The sequence below is a fragment of the Anopheles funestus genome, chromosome 2RL (genome assembly GCF_943734845.2).
Source record: "Anopheles funestus chromosome 2RL, idAnoFuneDA-416_04, whole genome shotgun sequence".
NCBI classification, from domain to species: domain Eukaryota; kingdom Metazoa; phylum Arthropoda; class Insecta; order Diptera; family Culicidae; genus Anopheles; species Anopheles funestus.
The window spans coordinates 13258784-13282068 of NC_064598.1; the positions used below are offsets into that span (position 1 = coordinate 13258784).

At 41.4% G+C, this 23285-nt stretch overlaps 3 protein-coding genes across 5 annotated transcripts in view; all 3 read right to left on the reverse strand.

Moving 5' to 3' along the window:
• LOC125765000 (angiopoietin-2-like) overlaps positions 1–1100 on the reverse strand; it is a 201689-nt gene extending 200589 nt beyond the window's left edge. Inside the window, exon 1 of the mRNA XM_049429812.1 lies at positions 269–1100. The gene's annotated coding sequence lies outside the window, so the exon portion shown is untranslated. The remainder of the gene's footprint in view (positions 1–268) is intronic.
• LOC125764939 (non-canonical poly(A) RNA polymerase protein Trf4-1) overlaps positions 1–23285 on the reverse strand; it is a 132496-nt gene that overhangs the window by 49287 nt on the left and 59924 nt on the right. The window lies entirely within an intron of this gene.
• LOC125764978 (uncharacterized) overlaps positions 1–23285 on the reverse strand; it is a 42524-nt gene that overhangs the window by 16941 nt on the left and 2298 nt on the right. For 2 of the 3 annotated variants that reach the window (XM_049429775.1, XM_049429773.1), the window contains exons 2-3: positions 22624–22936; positions 1107–1750 (exon numbers count right to left, since the gene is read on the reverse strand). In XM_049429775.1, the coding sequence (XP_049285732.1) occupies positions 1107–1177 (71 nt within the window). In that variant the 5' untranslated portion in view covers positions 1178–1750; positions 22624–22936. The remainder of the gene's footprint in view (positions 1–1106; positions 1751–22623; positions 22937–23285) is intronic. The other variant, XM_049429774.1, reaches the window with a different exon arrangement.

A 23285-nucleotide genomic window follows, 5' to 3' on the forward strand; every position in this document is an offset into this window, starting at 1 on the left:
AAAAAAAATTTAAAAAAATTTTCAACTCGAAAATTTCATAAGGCTTACCCCTTACGTTTTTTTGGGAAATTTTGCAAAAAAAATTAAATTGATTTGTTTTAATGCCAATGGGTTGCAATGAGTTTCTGTTCACTCAAATAATGCTTGAAATAAAAAAAAGAGTGAAAAAAAAAATTCAAAAAATTGAAAAAAATGAAAATTTTCCTCATTTTTGCATCAACTTTTGCCTATAACTCAATCTATATCCAACGGATCGCCAATCTTTAACCTGTGGTCGATAGATGGCAACAATGGCTACATTTTCTTCTTGGACGGCCATGCCCTCAGATGTCTCTGCCAGAAGTTATTCGAGGAACCAAGTTCCTTACCCTGTTTGAGAAAATGTAAAATTTTCCTTATTTTTCACCAATGTACCAAAATTTAGAAATGTGATATATTTTAATGGGAATTTGTTGCAATAAGTTTCATTTCACTTAAATAGTGCTTTAAATTAAAAAAAGAATAAAAAATCAGAAAAAAAATTTAAAAAAAATTTCAACTCGAAAATTTCATAAGGCTTACCCCTTGCCATTTTTTGAGCAATTTAGCAAAATTTAAAAATTTGTTTTATTTTAATGCAAAATTGTTGCACTAAGTTTCTTTTCACTCAAACAATGCTTAAAATTAAAAAAAGAGTAAAAAATCATAAAAAAATAAAAAATTCTAAAAATTTGAAAATTTCCTAAGTTCGCAAACGCGGCAATTGCTAAGCATGTAGCGAAAGGGTCACTATAAAATAATGTTGGAAGAAGCCATTGCAACATGATGTACTGGTCTGCTTAATTGAACTTAAATGCACTAAATAGCAACGATGGTGGCCATGTTGAAGGTATGGCTTTCCAGGTTATGGCTAACCATGAAACAAAGAAGCAACAGCACTAGTCGTGCGATAATGTGGGGCAATTTTTATGGACGTAACACTCCGAAACGCATCTGGAAATCGGGTGTCGGGAAGCGATGAGTGTAATTTGAACAGGTTGCACACAAAAAAACGCATTCGAGCGAACGTTAACACTAACGATGGGTGGGGCGGAAAACCGTCCCAGTTTAGCCCAGTCAATTCTTACCTGTCTTCCGTCGACGATGGTGACGGTGCTTTGCATATCTCCTGATCTTGGTCGTCCCGTTCCTTCAACATCGTTCGGCGTGCTCGTTCGGTTCAGTTTCGTACGATGCAAGACAAATGCAGACCGTATGGCGTATCGTGTCCTCTTGCCCCGGCACAAAATGCCCCGTAAAGCGAGTTGCGACCGATGTCTTCTTGGCTGCCCGCTGTCGGACGTATGGGGCGGGCTGGGCACGGCTGTTGTGATATGATATTAACTAAGGCTTTTACGGCGCTGATGCTGTTGCTGATTCAGGTGCTGATACCGGTGCGATAAAATGCTGACAGACATTTGCAAACGATGGCTTCGGTGAGCGTTCCACAAAGGTGGTTGCAGCATTGCGCCGTTCTCTGAAGGAGCGGTGTACCTTTTACCTTTTGCTGAGCTGTGGGTCGATGCAACAGGGCACTGTGCCGTGTCTTCCTGCTAGCGGTAGTCGTTGCTATCAACTTCCATTGTAGTGTCAAGCAGTAAAAGACGGTTGCATTGTACGGTGGGTAGCGTAAGAAAACGGGTCCCGTTTGCGAGAGATCTATCGTGAGCTATCGATTTTGTCCCACCCCCAAAAAGCCGCTGTTGACTGATGGTAGAAACGATCGATGAAGCTGTAAAGATAAAACGGAAATTTTGACGAGTGGTGTAAGAATGGTTGAAAGATGACACTTTGTTACTTTGGAAGAAAATGTTGAAGAATGTATTGCTGTCCCACACACTACTTACTACCTATGATCGATGCTCTTCCACCGTAACACAATTAACGTTATGTTCGTTTCCTTTTATTCTAATTGAAAGTGATTTGGACAGTGTATCTTGGCAATGTATTAACTGCCAGAAAGCAAGACACACCAGAGAAGCTAATTTCTTTCCATTTGCAGACAAATGCGTCCGTTAAAAGGAAATTACTCTACTTAAGAGCAATAATGCTATTAAAACAGTCTTCCCTTGTTCGGTAGAAGCGCGAAAAGAAATTGCATAGCATACCCGAAACGGTCATCAGTCAAGTGATGCACAGAATTTTGCTTTTTAGCTGAAATTATTCTGTTAGCCGCATCTGGCCAGACCAGATTCCACGAAGTACAGCATTGGGCAAGTAAAGGTCTGAATAATGGAATGGTTGTTAGACATAGGCACCAACACGTTTAGCATTAACACGGTGTTTTAATCCTGGTGTGGTACCTTGTTATTCGGTGGGCAAATTTCTGAGAATTTGCGGAAAATGCTAGTTGACCCGTATTGTAAGCCTTCCACGAGAGGGAGAGATAGAGAGAGCATCACGAGGTGGGTGCGAGAACAAAACGTACTTCGATAATTATACAGCAACATCATCAACAATAGGCTTACACGCTTTCGCCCTTCTAGGGTGGTGTGTTTTTCGTGCGGAGCTTTCTCGGCGATGGTACCCCGTGTTCGGGTGCTTTTTGTGGGTGCAACGCGGTTTTTCATCCGAAGAGGATGGACACACAAAATTTACCATGTTGAACAGATGGTTTATCGCGCGGTTGGGCAAATGTTACGCACCACAGACAGCTGAACCTTTTCCTTCATTTATACCGAAACACAGTTAGAACGTTTTGTGGGGGTTTTTAGATTTGGTAACCGTTGTGTAGTTGCATGGAGCAGAATTATGAGCCGCATTTGAGCAAATAATTACTATTTGGTCCACAACTAAGTAATGTTGGTTTTTTCAAAACGATTTACTTCATTTATAGTAATTTTATTTAAAATAATGTTTCACTCAGAAAACTGTATTTATGACTTTTTGACGATTGTTTATCAAATCCTAAATTCGACGTCGCAACGGGATGAGCAAAAATATAAAAGTTCGAGCATTTCTATGTTGCAGAATCACTTTGTCACGTTAAAAAGGTCCGTTTCTACAAAGTTCTCGGTTCAATTTCATTAATTGATTTCTTGAGCATTCTCCGATGAGGGTTTCGTCTAATTTCATTAACTCATAGTAGCTGACACCGATCTAGTTCCATCAGTATTTGGGATTATTTCGCAAAAAATATAGTCAAAGGTCGAAAAACCGTTCTTCAAATGACGGAATCGGTCGAAAGAAACATCTCTCTGTACATTTATCAGTAGTCAATAAGATTTTATCGCAGCTTGGGCTATGATGTTTCCGATAAGTCAAAATCGAGCCCTAATTTCTGTGACTTTTTTATCGATCCAAAACGAACATTACTTAGTTGTGCACCTAATACATTTTCCCATGAAAAAGTTATGAATAAACTCCAATATATCAGAGTATTGTCTGCATGTGATCAATCTAAATTTGTCCATATGCATCTTCCTTACCAGTTTTAAATTATGTCAAACATCACATCAACCGTATGGCACAAGCAGTAAGAAACAGGTGAAAATAAACTAATCACGTCACAAAAACAGATGGCTACCACAGCCGACGATAGCGTCAACCCTGCACTAGAAGTTCACTACACCTTATCACAAAACCTACGCAAGTGTTTGCAGTGTCGCGAAACTTTTAATTGACCCGCAGCATCGAACAGTTGCTGAACATAAGAAACCGCGACTTAGAACTTGCTCGTTGTCCAAAGACGCGCTGCTCGACGTTTCGGCGCATCGTTTCGTGGCCTTCGAAGAATTGTCCATTTGTTTGCGGTTCATAGTAGCACCTGTCTGTTAGTGGCATTCGTAAAGTACCCAACCAGTGTACCCAACATCGGTGAATCGGTGGCGACCAACACAAAACTTGCTCTCTGGCAAAGTTTGCTATTTTCGACCAAACCTGTCAAGAGAGTGTTTGGTCACCGTTCACCGCTTGTCTAAGCATATTCCGCATCGCAACGGTTTGATACATCGACCAGATGGTTGGGAACATTATCAAAACGTGCATTGGAAGTCGATTGTGTCGATTACATTAACACCGCCCATTCACACACGAACGTCGGTGGTAGTGGTAGTGATATGAAGTTGGTCGTCGTTGTTTGGTGTGACATCACTGAAGGCTGAACGAACTTGCGGACGCAGAAACGATCAACTTTACGCGCACCGGCACAACTTCCGATGTTTCCGGAAGCGTACGCCAACCGTTTCATTCGGTTCAACAGTTTTGGGTAAGCGTGTTTTTGGGACAAAACAAATAACGCACCAAATAGCTGTGGCCAGTTCGTTTGGTTCTGTACGGACGATTGGATTGACAATGGTGCAATGTACGGTAAAATTGATGTTAACTGCCGGTTCACGTTTGAAAGCGGTTAGTTTTTGCATGTGTGGTAGGTACTGATTTTGTACGTGCCCATTCGATTTTGGAAATCCATCGAAAAACGAGCAAAACGAACTTGCTGTCAACGTGATTAGTTGTTAGTTACTTTGGTAAAATTGGCAATTATTTGGTAAGAAATTCTTACCTTAAAATCATTTAAACTTAATTAACTCTACACATCAAAGGTAAATATGCTTAAGACGCGCATCAGAAAAGAACTGACATCGTTCAATTCCTCTCTGTTTCTCAATTGCACTCGAGTGCAGTTCAACGGAAAGCGGAACATAAAATGACTAATGAGATGAAAATAGGAAACCGTCCCTAGGGGTTGGTGTGCCGATTGTGTTTCGAGCAGGAACCGATTTCCGCTTTGCTAAGAATAGCTTTTCGTTTGGTAAGCAAATGTTTCAATCACACCCAAGCTTCAATACTTCCACAGTTGAAGCATATTTTGCTTCCTGTCATATCACGATCAGCCTGTGTGTTCCTTCCTGCTTTTTTGCGTAAGCGACAAAGGAACGAGAAAGTTTACGAACCTTTAAGCACCGTTGTGAATGCATACAGGAGTAGCCCGGAAATGATCTTTTGCAGCATTTGCTTCCGATTGTTTCACTGAAGAAATAGACAAAGTATAGCCTTATCGTAGTACCAGAGAGAGAGAAGGAGGGAGAGAGAAAAGTGTTCAAAGTTTAATAAAAAAAAGACAAAGTTGTTTAACATTTTCAGCACGCTCTCGGTAGCAAAAGGCAAATCGAAAGTACCAAGAGTTTTGTTAAACGTTGTCACATGCACGTGTCTATCCGTTGGATGCTTACTTTGCCCTCGCTCTCTCCAAAAACCCTTTCTCAAATGGGACACTCCCACCTGCAATTGGTTTCCCTTTCCGGTTGATCCACGGAGCAGCAACCCGTGTCGGTTGCAAATCGCTTATCAACCACGACACGAGCCGCATTGGGACGACCATCCAGCCAAAACGACAGCGACAACAACCGGACGATGAACATCGGGAAGTAATAAATGGTTATCGCACAATATGTGATTACTTTCGCGCAGACAAATTGACTGAATCGACTCTGAAGAGCCTCTTGAAAGTCTGGATGAATTGTAAATGCGTATGGCTGTGAATCGTTCGAAAGCAGAGAAGATCGCGGAGAGGAAAAGTGCGGCAAATCTTTACATGAAGCTCCAACGCGACTAAAAAGGGAAGGTTTATAAAATCAATGCAAAGACGGCAAGTAAAAGAAAACATGAAACAATGCGCGATATAAACAGCACCCACATGTACAGCGGCAGTACAAACACGTCAAGGGCTATTTGGCCCTCCATACGGCCGAGTACAAACAAATACATATGTTCGTTTCAACGTTTCCACCTGTGTGTTTGGGTAAATATTAGACCGATTCCGATGTAAACAACCGGGAGTCGTAAAAGTCGCCCAGTGAAGGAGTACATTTAGTGGTGTTTTAATGCAACAAATGCCCGTAAGGTTGCGATGATTTGCGTACGTTTAATGGTGAGGTCGTATTTTTAACGATAATGGGGGATGTGAAAAAAAACCCCCTAAAACCTTCCTACTCCATTCATTGGGCCAAAAATTTCGTGCCACAGATGATGGATGTTTCCTTTCGTACGTGAAGAAAAAAAGAAATCAAAATGCCGAATGTATGCGTCGGTTTTATGAGAATATATTTAAAGGAAAGAAAAATCTGTTCCATCTTTTAGAGTTTCTTTTTTTATCAACCGTTCTGTGATCAGTTTGATTCGTTACGCCAAAAGTAACTGTTGCGTATCGCGACACGATGGTGATTGATTTTTGAGCTGAGCCGGAAACTCTGGGAAAAGGAAAATTCATAGGAAAAAGTGTTTCTTGAAAAATAAAATTGCTTGAGGAAAAATTTGTTACTGACGCTGGTTTCAGTTAACATATCTAATTTAATATCTTTGGAACTATGGAATATTATTTTTCATTGGAATTTTGAATATGATTTTTAAATAAAGAAAAATTATTTTCCTTTTAGAAAAACATATTAAAATTAGAGATTATAAATCAAGTAATATTATTGGCAAGTTTGTAACTAAAACTTCAATATGTCATATTTCAAGCTGCTTCAACATTAACCAATTAATCAAACAATGCACGTACTAATTGCGGTCATTTTCCATACATATTCCAGCAAAACCATTCAACAATTTATGGCACCTTCGTGTGGATGAACTCCTTCCCTTCCCGTGTGGTTTGGATTAAATTTCCAATTACACCAACAGGGCTGGAATTCACCTGGTGGAATTAGCTGATCCCACTACCGAATGTGCGCAATTAGTAGCAATGCATGGAAATTAAATTCCTTCCAACTGCGTAACTCACACACACCCGGGATCATCATTTCACAGGCTTCTAAATCTGTGTAAGTGAACGAAACGAATCACTGTGTGTGTGTGTCCATCGTTGGTGGAAGTGTTTTTCTTGATAATTGTACCGGAAAATGCCGATTCTATTGCCAAGTTGCATTCCGGTGACGTCAAACGAGCCAGAAGATACGGCAGATATGCAGCGAAAGTGATCCTAGTTTTTTCACCGTTTTCCTTTTAACCCAAGTTCCATTTCCTGCTGGTTCTGCTTTTCCGTGCAGAAAGAATGCAGTGAACCGTAGGTGGTCTCCGGTGGCTCCGATGGCTGGCACTTCGGCAGTAAGCCCGGTGGAATTAATTCCTTCGTGTTTAGAGTACGTGCAGGGGCCGTTATTTGCACTTGCCATCCACCCCCCACCGGTACGAGTACGGTGACACACACACCGTACGAAGAAGAGCTCTTGTAACTCGTGTTGTTGAATATGAAAACATGGCGCGCGGGCCCGTTTGCATAATTACACTATAATGACGGCACGTTTGTAGCGTTTGGCCGGGAATGTATGTGTGCTAATGTTGCTACATTCTGGCATGTTGAGGCTCTGTGTTGTGCTTACCTGTACCTGCAGCCTAGTACAAAATCGCTGCTGATGGCATACGAATTTTGCTAAACTTTTCATCAGTTTGTTCCAATTAACGCAGCATCGACGGAACGCAATGGATAATTAATCCGGTTTTACCCGTGATGAGTCATTTCTGGTTGAATGCACGCACGAAGTTTTCAGCTTTTGGTTGGTTTTTAGTAATTTTGATTTAACACTAAAGAGAAAAAAAGTTACAAAAATAATCCAATGGAGGCGCATGGTCGTTCAGTAATATTTCAGGGTATTAGCAAACTTTTCACGGTCGCACGTCGGAAGAGTGAATTGAAATGGAATAATTAAATACGAGTTTGGTTGCGTTCTACTGAAGAAAAGGGTCCTAGACCCAGGCAAAGATCTGCTGTAAATGCTTGTTTTATTATTGCTAATAACAAACAACGGAAATGAAAAAGGAGCTTTTCACGCTTTCCATCAAACCCAACATCGGTGATTGATATTGAAAAATTTGACCAGCTTCACAGCTAAAGACACTTCCCGGAAGGCACACGAAATCGCCACGATGGGTTGCTGTTTTTATTGCCAGCGTGCAAATGATTCAATAATGTTTTTATCACTTCACTGCTTTAATGGATTTTTGTGGGCTCCGGTTAGGTCGGTTAGGCTTCAGCTTGAGCAAATTGTGGTGCTGAATGGTGCGAGTCATTCCGCTGTTTAGCGTTTACGCTTTAGATGAAATGGAGAAAAACAAAGCAAGATACGAAAAGTGTATGGAAATGGGTTAATTTAACCATCGTTCAAGAATTTACTTCAAGATTTGCCACTTTAAGAATGTTCCTTTGCGAGTTTTTTTTTGTTAATATTTCTCAAAAAGTACAAAAATTTTCTAGAAGCTACCGTTTTAATCCTTCTGTCTTTCATTTGCCATTTCCACGGTTTGACCGCGAGCAAAAATTAGCTTCTTTTTCTACCGGTCACGATGTGATTCCAGCTTCTACCGAGCACTCCGGTAATAAACCATTGTGGCGTTAAGCAGCTCGCAAAAGCAAAAGAAAAATCCAAGACGCCAAAAACAAAACAAAAAGAATCATTTGCGCAACGTCGTTTTGTGGCTCCATTTTTTTTAACCTTCGCCAACTTTTTGAGCTGATAAGCGAAATGCTTTTCTTGCGTTGTTCGTCGGAAGCTTTCATCCGTAAGAAATAAGCTACAAGATAAAAACCGAGGGGGGGAAGAGCAGATATGCAACGATCCGCAACAAACGCAGCAGAACGTGCTACTGTTGCCTTCTGATGAATGTTGCGGCCAGGAATGTTGTGGGGGGGTTGTTCCGTTGCTCCGTTTTGCAGCGGCCATGATTAACGAAGCGAATGCAGTATGAACGAAGTAGTCACTTTTGATGTGATTCCAAGTGTAGACAAAAAAAAATTAATTAGTTTCGTTTGCAGATGGGGAAGCAACAAAAAAAAAACAACGCAGAAATGGAGACAAATTAATTTACTCAATTCTCTGTTAAAGCAAGAACAGCGAAGGTAAACGAACGGTGGAAAAGAATAATGACTTTTTTTTAAGAAGAAAGGAAATTAATATTAACCACAAATAGGTCGACTATTTACCTCGTTTCGGTGTATTCAACGGATCAGCATAATTATTTGTGTATTATTTTAATTCATTTCCATTGTTTGCAAACATATTTTCCATGCCAAGCCTTTTTTTTGCTGCACGCTACTTTGTTTATTCCCTTTAGAAATAGGTCAAATAGGACACAAATTTTCTCCTTGCCCGCAAATGAAGTGAAGCGAGAGAAAATTACTCCAAAATAACAGCCCATCCATTGTAGCAAGATGAAGCTATAGCTCATCCTCCCCTAAAAGGGTTTCCATCCGTTTGCCCTAGACAAATGGACGAACAGAAAAAATAGCTACAAGCGCCAGAATAGCGCACACCTCCATCGCAAACGAACCACCCACTCACCAAAAGGAAAAATAACCCTCCAATGCGCCCTTCATCAAACGCCGCTCGCATCACGTGCCGTGCAGTGTTCGCGGCACGTCGCATTCCAATTTGGCGGTTTAAAAATAAACATCACCACCGGGACATCAGAAATCAACCGGGCGCCTCCATCGGTTGATGCTCGCACGAGACACACCATAAACAACCCAGGCCCGTTCGCTCGCGGTCACTCGCGTGTGTAGAATTGGATGCGCACTCGACGGTCGACAGTGTATTGCACATTTTAATATAAACGATGTGAAGCGAGGAAAAATTACTGCCATCCCTTCCTTGTGCTTGTCGTATTTCTAAGTTGCTCGGTGATAGAAGGAAAATGCTTCTTTGGCTAAGAAGGGGGGGGACTAAAAACATCATCATCATCATCATGATCGTCGCTTCATCATGCATAGTTCCTGGCGGATGAAAGGAACAGGATTCGGTTGCATGTGCCCCCCTCACTGCCAGCAAACTTAATACGAACGGTTCTCGCTGAGCAACCGTTGGCATGGAATTATGCCATAATTTTAAATGACCGTAATCGATACACATATTCCCTTTGAAAGATGTTTTTTTGGGATGAGCTATGAGGATGGTAGATAAAACCGTTGACTCACTGCATCGCATTGCTTCCTTTGCCTTAAAGGCAGGAGAAAATAACGTCAAACAGTTTTGCCGTCTTTTCTCACGTACCTTCTCACGTACACGGTCGTAACGAATTTTTGGACAGGGAGGAAAAAAAAACCGTAAAACAACATCGGGTAGCGAAGAAAACAATGAGCTTAAAATTTGATTTATTTTCAATTTTTTCCACCCCCCCTCTAACGCTTCTAACGCGTATATAAAGTGGCGTGTTGTGTTCGACATTGTTGGCTTCGTGTCTTGTCGCACCAGAGAAAAGTGTAAACAAAAGAGGCATTACTTTCATACTGCAATCTCATCCCTTTTTTTGTGGCGATCTTTAAGCGAAACAAAAACGGTAAAAAATTCATCATAAGAAAATATTGTAGATTTATGATTATCTACTACAAGCGGTCGATAAGTGCGCTTGAAACATTTTAGCTTCCTTCACCAGACTGTTCAATTATGTTCCCGTGTAATGGTGCTTCTAAATTGCATTCTAACGTTTATAACCTTTTATTAGATTTATACGAAAACAATAATGAACCTTTTGCCGAATCGATTCACAAAGGCGTTACTAAACGGACGCTCCCTCGATATACAAATCGTTTGACGAAAAATGCCATCACAAAATAAAGCAAACCAACAGCAATATAATCGGGAAGAGGGAAAAAAGAACCGGGAAAGAAAATAAATGTAATCGTAGATAACCGATTTTCTTCATCGCTAGTCGTGGGACATTCAAGCGAACGGTACGTAGTTTATTAGCAGCCATAAAGAAGGCAAAATTGTTGTTTGTTTTAATACGGTTTTGCCCTGCTTTTATGAGTCCCAGTACGCTTGCTCGGATGGGGACTGTACTGGGAACAAAACATTTCCTGATGCCGTTTTCTGATGTTTCTTTTGTTTCTTTTGCTCTTCACTGTAAGGTGAACAACTTTATATTCCCCAAACGGAATTCCCATCGTAAAAACTATTTCCCGGCTGCACATAAAAGAACACAAACACTTTGGAGCTTCGAAAAAAAAAGCTTCGGAATGGGAGTTTGAGTTGAAATGGGAATCCCACGCTTTGGCGATGTTAATGCAATTCATGTTTGCAGTTAATTCGATCTATTTTGCACAAAAAAGCATATACGAACGCATTGAAGCGGTCAACAAGTGACTAAAAGCCTGCAAAACAGTCGAAAAGCTTTTTTTGGCTATTGATTTTATTGCCTATCGGCGGACATGATCTATCGTCCAACACATACACGTGTGATGTTTATTGACCTTCCCCCAAAAAAAAGTGTCCCTTGTCAATGTTTCATTCGCGTGAAAAGGTTAGTCTCCCGTCCAATCTCCCATCGTTTCTGGAAGTCTCCTAAACACACGATGAATATGTTTCATTTCCTTGAGAAGCTTTTTGTTTTGTTTCCTCCCCAGCATTCCCTCAATGTGCTGTCGTTATTTGGATGCTTGTGACGTGCCCTCTAACTTTCCGTGACAGTGCCCCAGAGGGTGGGTGAGAAAAATGGGAAACTAGGGAACAATCTCAGACGCTTTCAATCATAAAGCTTGAGAGTGATTTTACCGTTCGTCGCCAAATGTGCGTCTTAATGAAGAATGATAGGAATCGCAGGTGTACAGAGGGTCACACCTGTGGTTTTGATACTTAGAAAAGCTAAACAAAAAAAACACGCAAAAAGCATTTTAATGTGCAATTTTTAATGTCCCATCCGTAGCGTAGTGCGGTATGAGGGGCAATAAAAACGTAGCGAACTCACGCTAATGTGGGTCGACCTTGGTTTTGTGGGACTTGTCGGAGTAGTGTGTAATCATTTATCATGTTTTTCTGACGTCACTCGACGATAGAGAGAGAGAGCACAAATGCGAATGGATGACCGATGACTTCCTTAAAAAGTATCTCACACATCGCATATGATGCGCTTCTTTTTATCACAAGCTGCTGTCGGGGTGTTATGCGTTTCCGATGACACTAATGACAAGATTTAATGTGCTGATGTGGTCCATGACAAGCGGGAACCTTAGAGCAGGGACTTCATCTCCCACACCCCCTTTTGGTGGTGTGACTGTTTGTGTACGTGCCATATGTAGGGATGGTGAGTTGAGGGTTCCAAAAAAAAAACGGTTGGCTGTCAAGTGTCGGAACATTTTGGAGCTTTCCGGTACAGAAGGCATCTCTCTTAGTGTGTCTTAGTGGGTTTGCATTTTATCACCCCATGTACACAATCTCATGTTCCGACTTCCCCCCTCCCTCCCCCAACATTATATTCGGGTTAGCTATTGTTTGAGCGGACTATTATCACGATTATGACGCAGCGATGTGATGACGTTTGAGGCTGTGACTGACGTTACGCCATTTTGACCTACCGGGTCGGGATTAGCAGCCGTCCATCATCATCCTCCAACAGTCTAACGACGTTTTTCGGGGTACAGTCAGGGCGTCGAATGTCCCGACAGTGTCTCTATCATGGCTGATGTAGTTTCCCCAAAACCCAAAAACCACCGAGCGAACCCGATATTGGAGGCATCCTATCCGGCAACCGCTTTGGCAATAAAACGCTAATCCGTTTTGTTCCAGAGGTTTCCCACCATAACCCAACAACCGACGCGCTTTTGTTGCTCCGTTCGTGGCACGAATCCCTTTTTCCGCACACTAAACGTCCGTCGACGAGCCGTTGTTCCAGCCGTCTAGGACTGGAAGTTTGTTCGGAACATTTACCCGCCGTGATCTTTACCAAAGGACCAGAGGCATAATCAATCTTGATAATTCTGGCTGACATTTCCTGTGGAGTGAGATAGCTCCTATACAAAAAAAAGAAGACCCGGACGAATGGAAGTTCCCACTGCAATAACGCAAACCGAGGGATTGCATAAATCAGACTGAAGCGAGAGAATTTATTACCACTTGTTTTACCACGAAGAATTTCGCAAAGCGCACAATTTACGGCGAGATGATGATAAAGTTTTGCATCACTTTGCCGATCCTAAACCTCGTTGGAGAAGGGGTGCCAACGGGCTGGCCTTTTTTGGCGTGGGAAGTTTTGATTCCATTCGCGAATAAAATAAAACCAATGAAGCGAACTGTCCGCTGGGGGTGGAGAAAGGATTTTCATGTATCATGTCACATGCAGTTGGAGGTCAAATACGTGGAAAACCCATTCGACTCAGTGTCTCAGGTTGTGTGTGTGTGTGTGTAATGGTAACGATTGTATGGGATTGAACTTTCCCAAGTAAGGTTCACGGTTCAGTGACGTCTCACAACCTCATTTCGTACATCTTTGTTCGGGTGACAAGAGTAAAAAGGAAAACGAATCCTTTGCTCTCTTCTTGCTCTATTATCACATAATCGTAAAGTTTCGGAATCACTCAGCAAAGCTTATCTACGGGAAAGAGGTTCTCCATGGTAGCGGGGCCACAGCTTCCGTGACGTGGCCAGGGCTGAAAATCCGTTTGTCCGGTTATCGCGTCTTGAAACTTCGATAATGGGAAACTTTTCCATTTGTCCCTAGTATTCGATTCCATTCCCTATGATCCTTCGACATACCTACGAATCATTCGAATGTGTTTCGTGCAAAGTTTTTTTCTCTCTTCCTCCCGTTACTCGTTTTGCAAATGCAGTTTTATGTTGGCTATGAAAATGTTTTCCAGTTAGTGAAATATTTCCGTTCCCGATTATATGCGTGTGTTGGAATATGGTTGTACGCATCGGTGAGCTTTTGTAATGGCAGTGGGAATGGCTTAATGGTGGATAAGAACAATAGAGAGAGAGAGAGATATTCATTCGAGTAAAGGTAATATCCTTTCGATATGGAGGTTCGTATTGATTTTACAGCGGTTCAATCGATTGCAAATGCTGATACGAATGCATACAAATAGTTGGCAATATTAATTAGCTTGAACTTGCACAACTGCCAACGCGTAACGCTAAAAACAAGTGAGCTAACATTGTGGAATTATAATTTTCACCCCCAACAACTGACTTCAGCAGCCATAACAATCTGTCCAGAGCAACTCATTTCTGTAAACGGCATATGGTTATTAAAAGAGAAAAAAATCTCATTTAATTTACCCTAAATTATCCTTTAGGGCATCCTGTCGGTGACATTCTGTTTGCTTTTTCTATTTACAAAACCAAAACCGAACCTGTGTGTGAAGCTTTGATCTGTCCTGAGCAACAGTTTTTCTTACGTTAAAAGTTTTCCAAACTTTCTCTCTCTCTCTCTTCCTCTCGAACCTGTTGCACTAATGCAAAAACTATTAAGTGACACATTCGGACATGTTCAAAAACCACACGACATGTGGGGTTTTGGAGCATTGTAAGTCGTACCGAAAACAGATAGAAAGCTTATATGCCATTATATCGCTGGCAGCACAGCACAATAACAAAGTTGCAACACACTTGTTGAATGTTGGACGGTATCGTAGTTGATGATTGTGTCGTGAGAGGGAACAAATTAATTTAGTTTCGTTCCAATTACACTTGTGTCAGCTTGAAGGGATGTGTTTTTGTTACGGGGATCTTTTTATGGTAAAGATAGAAAGTATTTGTTTGAGGTATTTCATGTGTTATAAGGCTTTGTTTTAAAAAGGGGGTTTTCTGAATAATGCGTTAAAAGCCATGAGAATGATTATTCAACATGGCCGCTTTAGGGAGTCGTCTCCTAATAGTGTTGGGTGAATTTGATTCAGATTCATCAATGAATGAATGATTCCGAATCTCATTTTTGAAAATTTATGAATCCTCAAAGATTCGTGATTGTCCTGCTACAAGCCTGTTTGAAATCTGTAAATTTTCATGAATCTATAAAGATTTATTGATATTTTGTTATGTAGTCGACTCATGATTCCAATGACTCTTCACAGAAGATTCATATGAATGATTCTTTCCAAAAGACTAATTAAGCACAACACTTGCTTCTACTTCTTCCCAACTTAATGATTTAAACAACAAGCAATTTCCCATTTGCGGATATCCCCAAAACTACCCGGTCCGTTTCATTCAACTCAAAAACCTCTGTTGATAGGCACGCTTACCACAAGAATACCATAACGAGCGAAGGTCAGAAGAAAAAGCTCTCCGGCTCCCCCCCCCCCCCCCCCCCCAAAAACAAAAGCTTTCTAATGAGCTGCTCTTGCCCTGAAACGTATACCTTTTAGTGTTTTTGGTGAAAGTGATGTGAACTTTTTTAATATACCACCCGAAACATAATGGAGTGTCCGTACCGCGGAAACGGTGGAACAGTTATGAATAAAACACGTAGGTGCGTAGAGCATGGTTTGGTGTAATTTCATGGTAGGCCCACTCGGTTGATCGATGGGAAAAGTTTAGTATTATGAGAGAGAGAGAGAGAGAGAGAGAGAGAGAAGAAGAGAGCGAGTTTTACAAGCGAACAGTGTGTGAAATTATTAATATCACCATCTGGTGATTGTTTGCCATTTTGGAGAAATAGCCTAAACATAAGAAATACCGAACACACGGAAGCGAGATCGTGGTGGAATGTTGTGAGAAGGATCATGTATGGAAATGGGGTATTAGGAAGAATTCTCTTTTTGCGTTCGTTTCTAAGAACTCATCTGTGGAACAGTGTTTTTAGTGCGTGGAAATCATCCATTCCATAAGTAATGGTATTCCTTTTCCAAGTATTTTTGTTGTTCCGTCGGAAATATTTTCTTTACCTTTTCAAAAAAACAAAACAATATTTTTAATGTACGGTAACGAATCCAGGAAACGAACATTGTTACGATACTAATTGACTGATGTAATATTGATTTGTTTTCCCTTCCATTTCCTTCACCAAACACTGGTGCACGTTTTCCCTTTTGGTTCGCTTGATTTACGATAAAATTCCCCTTTTTCCAGTGGCGTCCCCAATCGGGTTGCAAGGGATGAAAGTTTCTCAATCGAGCGTCCTTGAATGGGGGACGATCCTAATGGTTTGGTTCTACACTTTCCGCTAGTTGTACGAAAACCAATCGAGGCTCAACCAACGACCCGAAGGCATTTTGAAGCACGTACTTACACACGGAAGCACTTACGGTGGTGGGGTCCCATCCCATCGCTGACCTGTGCCGCTGGAAAGTTAACGCCACAGAATGTAGGGATAAAATGTATACAAAAAAAAGGGCAAAGGCAAGCAGTACTTCCGTGACGCAGGTCAAAAGAGTAACTCGATCGATAGCCGATTGGGATGTGAGGGTGAGCGAAGGTTCATTCACATGGTGGAAATGTCTTGCCCATTGACAGGATATTCTGAAGGATGGCAGCAAAATCAGCTAACAAGAGCTTAATATAATAGTGCTGTCATACAAATTGCATAACTTTAGGCGCGTGTTAGTTATTTTTGTTTTCAAATGGGGTTTTCTTTTTGTTTTCTTTTTCAACCAACAAACAATAGAACAATCACGCCACGCTGCTAGGATCAACACCCAAAAAGGATCGAAGCTGAAAATAAACACCAATGGACGCCATTTACGTTATCCATTAAATCATCGACCACAGTAAGAAGGTAAGTGGAAAGGCATCAGGAAAAGCCCACGTTTCAGGGAAAAGCCACCTATCAGGTGGATAATCATACATGTGCGTGCACACGTACGCAACTGCACCCCCCGGGAGGCGGATGGGCGATAAGTTCAATAAGTCTCAACCGGCAAAGGTGCATTTTCTAGCGGATGAATGCATTTTCCAATTAAATGAGGAGGTGAACGATGGTCAACGCGGTTTGCTGCCTGTGTGTGTGTGTAGTTCGATAAAGGTGCTGAGTGCATTTATTGATCAATGAATGGTTGATGATGTTTGCTGGGATGTTTGATATGGTTATTGCTGGGCAGGAATGGTTCGTGCTTGATAGTTGGAAACCGCTAAAACACATAATCGTACCACACCGTCCCGAGTGCTGCCACTTGTGCTGTAAATTCCGATAAAATGTAGTATACATTCGGGTAAGTGGTACATTAAAGATGCAGAAGAAAATTACTCCTGCACAGCGATACAACCACGTATGGATGTATTTATTTAACACTAAGGACTGTTAAACTCGCACGCTAATGGGCTAGTGAAGAGGGATTAAGTAAACATTGAATCGCCAATCGCCGATTTTCGTATTTGCATTATAAAAATCGAATCACAAAGCCTTTTCTGTCAGCGCGCTGTTCGAGTAATCCCGGCAGAAGCATCGTCTTTCGGCTTTGTTGTCACAACACGCGTTGGCGTTTGTTTGCGACGCCCGCTTTACGGTCGTTGGTGGTTCACAGACGACGCTAGCACATATATATTTATCGAATCTACATATGATAATACACTTTCCAATCACGTCCTTTCATCCGGACGATCCGGTGGATCAGATTAAATGTGAGGCTTAATCGGGCATAATTTATGATCGCTATTTGTCAGCATTGACGCTTTGACGTTGTGCCTGTGCGAAATGAACCATGATATGACGGGCAGGCACAATCTCGACATTTTGATTATTCGGTGAATGGAAAATCATATGCACATATGGGGAAATTGGTGAAATGTAGCCTTTTTGGTGGAAAGGTTTCCAATTTAGATGCAATAGCTGTTGACAGAGCTGTTGTATCGGGTAAGTAGCAAATTACAAATGACCTGAATTAATCTCGTTGAGCGCAAAATCTTGTTAGTTACGCTCCACTGGAGTGGATGGTGTTTGATAGCTGACAAGAATTGTAACTATTAAAGTTATATAAATATTTGAAAATATCATCATACCCTTCGGAATGTTGTACAAGCATTGAAAAGTGTTGATTATATTAATTAAAAAAAAATATTTCTCTAAACCTAAAACAACACACGACAAAAAGCTTCACCATGAGCAAGACAAATCGCATCGCACAGAAAAAAAATCCTCTTGTCTTTGCTGTAAAAACAATTTCAACATACCGACAGGACCTTGTTTTTTTGACAAATTACCCCACTGGGTGATTTCAATTATTCGTTCGTCCTTTCATTCCCCTCGGTTTCGGTTTCGGTGTTCCCTGCACCACGACCGGGCAACGCTGCATTGATTGTATATTCAAGACACGCTATTTCCCGAAGCCTGGGGACACGTTAATTTGACATCCTTTTAAAGTTCGGCAGGCTGTGATGTTTTAGCTACGCCTGGGAAACTAATTGAGGCTGGTCGAGTATTTTTTTGTTGTTGTTGTGTGCCACTTGTTTTGATTTGCATTATTTTTTTTGAAGGTTTTTTTTCTCTTCTTGCTCCCGAACGATGGGTTTTGTTGTTTGCTTGGTTTTTGGGTAATTTTAATGCTTCCATGTGCTTTTCCGCCGGTTCGGTTCGTTGAAATGGTATTATTTCAAATTAGTCTGCGTAATTGAATGGAAACCATAAGAGGAAGTTGTTGATGCAAGAATTACGTTCAGGCAAAGGAAGCATTAAAACAAGATAAGCACGAGTAGAAATGAAAAACATTTTTTTTTGCTGTCGCAAACGCGTTACAACCTCTTGGAAGAACTGTTTTAATCAACATATTTTTATTAGGAGCAAATTAAGCCGTAGACTTCCCATTTCTCTGCAATACACAGGACAGGATCTTGAGGTTGCAGCCGAGAGAGTATGCTTACTTGGCGAAAAACGATCAAAACATTTCCCGAGACGTGACTGCTGGCTTCGAGTCGAGCAAGCAAACGCAGCGAACGATGGCGTCCTGCTGTGACAGTGCTTCTCACTGCCGTTTCCGTCCTCCGTACAACACAGTCCAATCACCGGCAACACTTTTATGGAATCACTGGAAGGGAAGCAAAACCACCAAGGCTGTCTTTGTCGGCCGGAAGGATGGTACAGCTTCAGTCTGTTCAGTTGCTTCCAGCGTGTGACAAAACAATTCATTCAATTCGATTGCTTCCATTCTTCCCCTGTTGTGATTATGGTTTCCTGAGGTGAAGTGGTTTATCTGTTTCATATAAAAGGAACCCCTTTTTTCGGTACCTCATTCACTAGAGTACTACGACGTACCGCCATCATCATCATCATCATCTGCTGATCGAGCTTTACCACCCATGGATGCTCTCAAGCCGTGAGAAGAAGGAAGTCGTAGGATTGATTAAAATTTTACTCCACATGAGTGTAAAGACTAAATAAATCACCTAACCCAATCGTTCGTGGGTGTTCTTTCGCCAGGGTTGAAATTACATTTGCCACCGGTCCGTGTTTGGTAGTGCGGAGGCACTAATAAACTGAGTCAACTACGCAAGTTGCCTTATTTCCCTGAAGGAATACACCGCACCGGAGACTTTTCCGAGATGAAAGTTCAGTTTCAATTAAATACCGGAGGTATGGATTGACGAGCGGCTGAGAGAGAGAGAGGTGGTTCAATAAATTATTAATGCGAAATATTCAAGTGCTTTGGGAATGCTTTGAGTGGAAAATATTTTCAGAGGATTGAGGTGGAAGTTTAAATTTGAAATTGAACTAATTATAAAGAGAATGATAATACGTTAGGAATTTAGTCTTATCACGGCAAGAAACGTTCCATAGGGACGTTAGCTTACGGTCATCACTAAAGTGACTTCTACTTCAAACAAAAGACATCATTTTTCAAAGTCCTACATTCTGAAAAAGGTATCGTGATGAATCTTTGGAGAACGTAGACAATCTCCTTAACATTGGAATTGAATTCTGGTGATCGTTGCATATTGTGATCATCATCTTCATCATCACTTAGAATGCATCTATTTCCATAGGGGAGAAGTTGACATTCAATAAGCCACAATGTATGAGATCGTCTACTTCCAGGAGAGGATAACAGTCGAAGAATTTATTTGTCTTCTGCAAGGAACATGCGGTGACTTTTATCACACTTTTAAAATAACTCTAAATCGAAGGTATGACTGCAACCAAGAAGAGGACAATACTGAATAGCAGATATAGAATGGCACAGAGATGTCTGTGAGTTACTCCCCAATATATTGCGTATCAGTAAACATTGTCTTTGTTTCTTCTACATTCGATCGTATAGATCAGGGGCCTCCAAACTTTTTTAGATGGCGGGCCGCTTTTAGTGGAATAGCCATAACTGAGGGCCAATCTCGGGATCTCTCGGTAGGGTCGTAGTTTGGAGACCCCTGGTATAGATCATCATTCACAAACACAACTATAAACTAGTGAAGAGGCTTCATGGACGTGGTGTTGAAGTCTTTAGTTTGTAAATCATCTAAAGAATTTGAGAAAAAGCGTCAAGAAAAGCTGTTTTAAAGTAAAGACTCTCGGTAACCTGGAAAGTGTCTCCAACGTATATTATTTTTTGGCAGTACGCTTTACTCAAAACTTTTAACTTCGTTCTAACTTTTCTAATCCTACTTTGCCCTGTTGTCCTTAATATGTTTCCTTTGTTAAGGGAAATTCCAGAGAGATGAGACTCAATCCCAGTTATTGGTGTATTGGAGCGTACACTAACATGCAACACAATGGAACCTCTATTAGTTTTAGTAACAGCGTCCAATCGTGGAATGTTTTCATACATAAATTATTCCTCCTATTAGCTTGTATTTGGATAGAACATAACCATTTAAGCACTGCTTTCATGTTTCAATAAGATACGAGTGTTCATTTCCAAACGATAAACATACGTTCCTATCTAATCATACATTCTAATAAATAATTCTCAACGTACTTTCATTGGATTGTGGTCCAAACACACAGCAAGCACACCGTCATGCGCTTCGCTGCTGCAATCGGTGTCAAACCCATTGGTCGATTAATTCAATTGTATTCTTAATAGCGTCGTGAATATGAATAATGGTTCTCACTCCTACCCTAGTGGTGTACCTTTCCAAACAACAAAAAAGTGTCGCGTGTGTTTCGTTTCGAAAATCCCGATACTGTCCTCGATTAATGCAACTTTGCCAATGGGGGAGTTGGAACGGCTAGTTAGTCGACAGCACGACGCACCACTCATTTCACGACCATCGGCTGATGTTATGTATGCTGGCACTCGAGATTATGCTGGCGTGATTATACAGTCGCCCTCCACTTTCTTTCCATACCTTCGATCTTAGTACGCTTTCGTCATAAATAATGCCACACAGCGCGTACTTTCTATGTCGTCTCCCACATTAGAATACATTAACGGGCTGGATGTGCATCCCCTTATTCTTCGCCCCATTAACGGCGCATGTATGTATTCCCCATGGTTTGACCTTTTCCCGCCACTCCCGGGTTCTGTTCGGGGAGTGGTCGATTGCAAAGCGGTCATGTGAAGTGTGTTTTCTCAACAACTCAACCAATACGTGTTACGGGCGGTGCTGGTGCGTCATGTGCAGCACTGCCTTGCCAATCGGTCGGTGCTATTTTTTTATACCACCCATCCGCCCCCTTTGACACCATGCGAGAAGTCGAGTGGTTTTTATCTGATAAATAGAAACAACACTTTGACCGGGCGTCTGTTCGTTGTTGTTGCGCCTGCTTTACTTCCTCCCCGTCATTTCGCATGTTGCGAAGATGGGGCTGGGGGTGGGTAGTAACGCATCATGTTGCACGATGAGGCTATCTGTTGCAGGTTAGATGGCTGTTTGGCCGTAAACGTCATTCACCCATAGATGGAGGGTGGGATTTGTGATTTTTTCTCACGATTTCTCACGTTTACCTACGCGGTCGATGATTAGCATTAGGTGGCCGCAATCATCTCTCTTTCGAGATGTCTCGAGAAACTCGAGCAAGCTACAAACGAAGCCGAGTGTGTCGAAGTGTCGTCTTCGCACTTGACAGAAGCAGTGGACAAGGACAGTCGCCACATCAATGATTGATTTGCGAAAAGCTAGCACAAAATCAACAGTGTAAATAAATCAGCATTATTTTTACATTTTCTCTGCGAACGGCGGAATGTATCTTACGGTCAGTTATTGCTGGAAAATAAATGTCCCATTTTTTTTTGCTGCTGTGTTGTGTATTTTCCACGGCCAAATGTGTAGGAATTGCAAATGATACGAAACGGAGTGCCACTGTTTAATCAATGGAAATGGCATTAGGAAATGGTAAATAGGTGCCCGATTTCTTAACGCTTCCTGAAGGAATGTTTGTTTTTATGTTGATTTTGCGATGAGTTTGCTTACTAACGATATTTGCCGTTGTATTTATAACGCATGGAGCTTTAGAAGAGGAATAAAATGGCAAAAAAATATCGTCTTCATTATTGTGTGCGTGACATGGTTCGAACATTGAGCATTCCGTGTTCCGTTGTAAAAAAAAAGATTAGAGCAAAATGGAGAACGTTTAAAGCACAAACGCGTACAAAAGAAACTTCTTCATCAAGCGCGTTTTACTTCCCGGAATCCATTTGCTCAATGAGAAAATGGTTGCTCGTCATAATGGTTGCTCTGCTTGTGCTAATGGTGTGTGGTGCTCACATACCTGCGGATGTGGAGACAAAATGTCCCTAATAGGACACCTTTATCGAATAATCTGGAACCTTTATTAAGCTGTTGTTTTTTGTCCCTCCTCCCCACGGAATGAGGAAAGAAATGTAGCGATAATGAATATAACTTTCATTTCCCGGCACTATACCGAGTGTGTCGTTTTTACCGATCGTCTCTCTGCCGGTCAATAATTATTCCATTAGGAGCCGCAAATTACGTTCAGTAATTGAATTCCCGATGATCGTAGCAGGAAGCAACCTAATTAAACATGGCAAAATAAGGGTGCACAAAAATAAAGGACACCAAAGCGGCTTACCTTCGGTTCCGGGCGAAACTACTAGTCGTTCCTCTTAAACGTTATCTTATCGCTTTGCGTCGTTTCATCCGGTTTTAGGGTGAAGGTATTACTCTCTTTCTCTCCTTGTCTCTCCGTTCACTCGTTACCAACGCAGGTGAGACCACTGAGCTTTACGTCCCAGCACGATTGCCGAGTATTTCCCCGGTAGTTGTAAATCAGAATCCTATTTACCCAAGAAATGTCGATCGAGGTTTTCCTGTGGCGTTTTGTAACTTTTTTTTCTTTCGAAACGCAACAAGCCCTCTAAACGAAGAATGGGGAGAAACAAACGCTACTCACGGAATTGGGGAGAAGGAGGAGATGAAAAAAACAAGAAAAGAAAGCAACTTTAATTTGACACGAATCACCCAGTTTATGATGATTGGGAAGGATAAAGTGTTTGTCCCTTTTCTTTTTTTGCTCGCGATTTTTTGCTTTCGTTTTCCCCAATCTTGCTAAAACGAAATGACAGTTTTCCATCAGCATTTCCAACAAGCATCGTAGTAGGCGGACGGATGACCCCATCAACGGTAACTACGGGTTGGAGTTTTTGTGCTGACGTATTTAGAAGACAAACGGAATGTAAAATTAAGAATCTCATCAGATAGAGCTCGTACGAAAAAGGGTAGCAAAAACTAAAA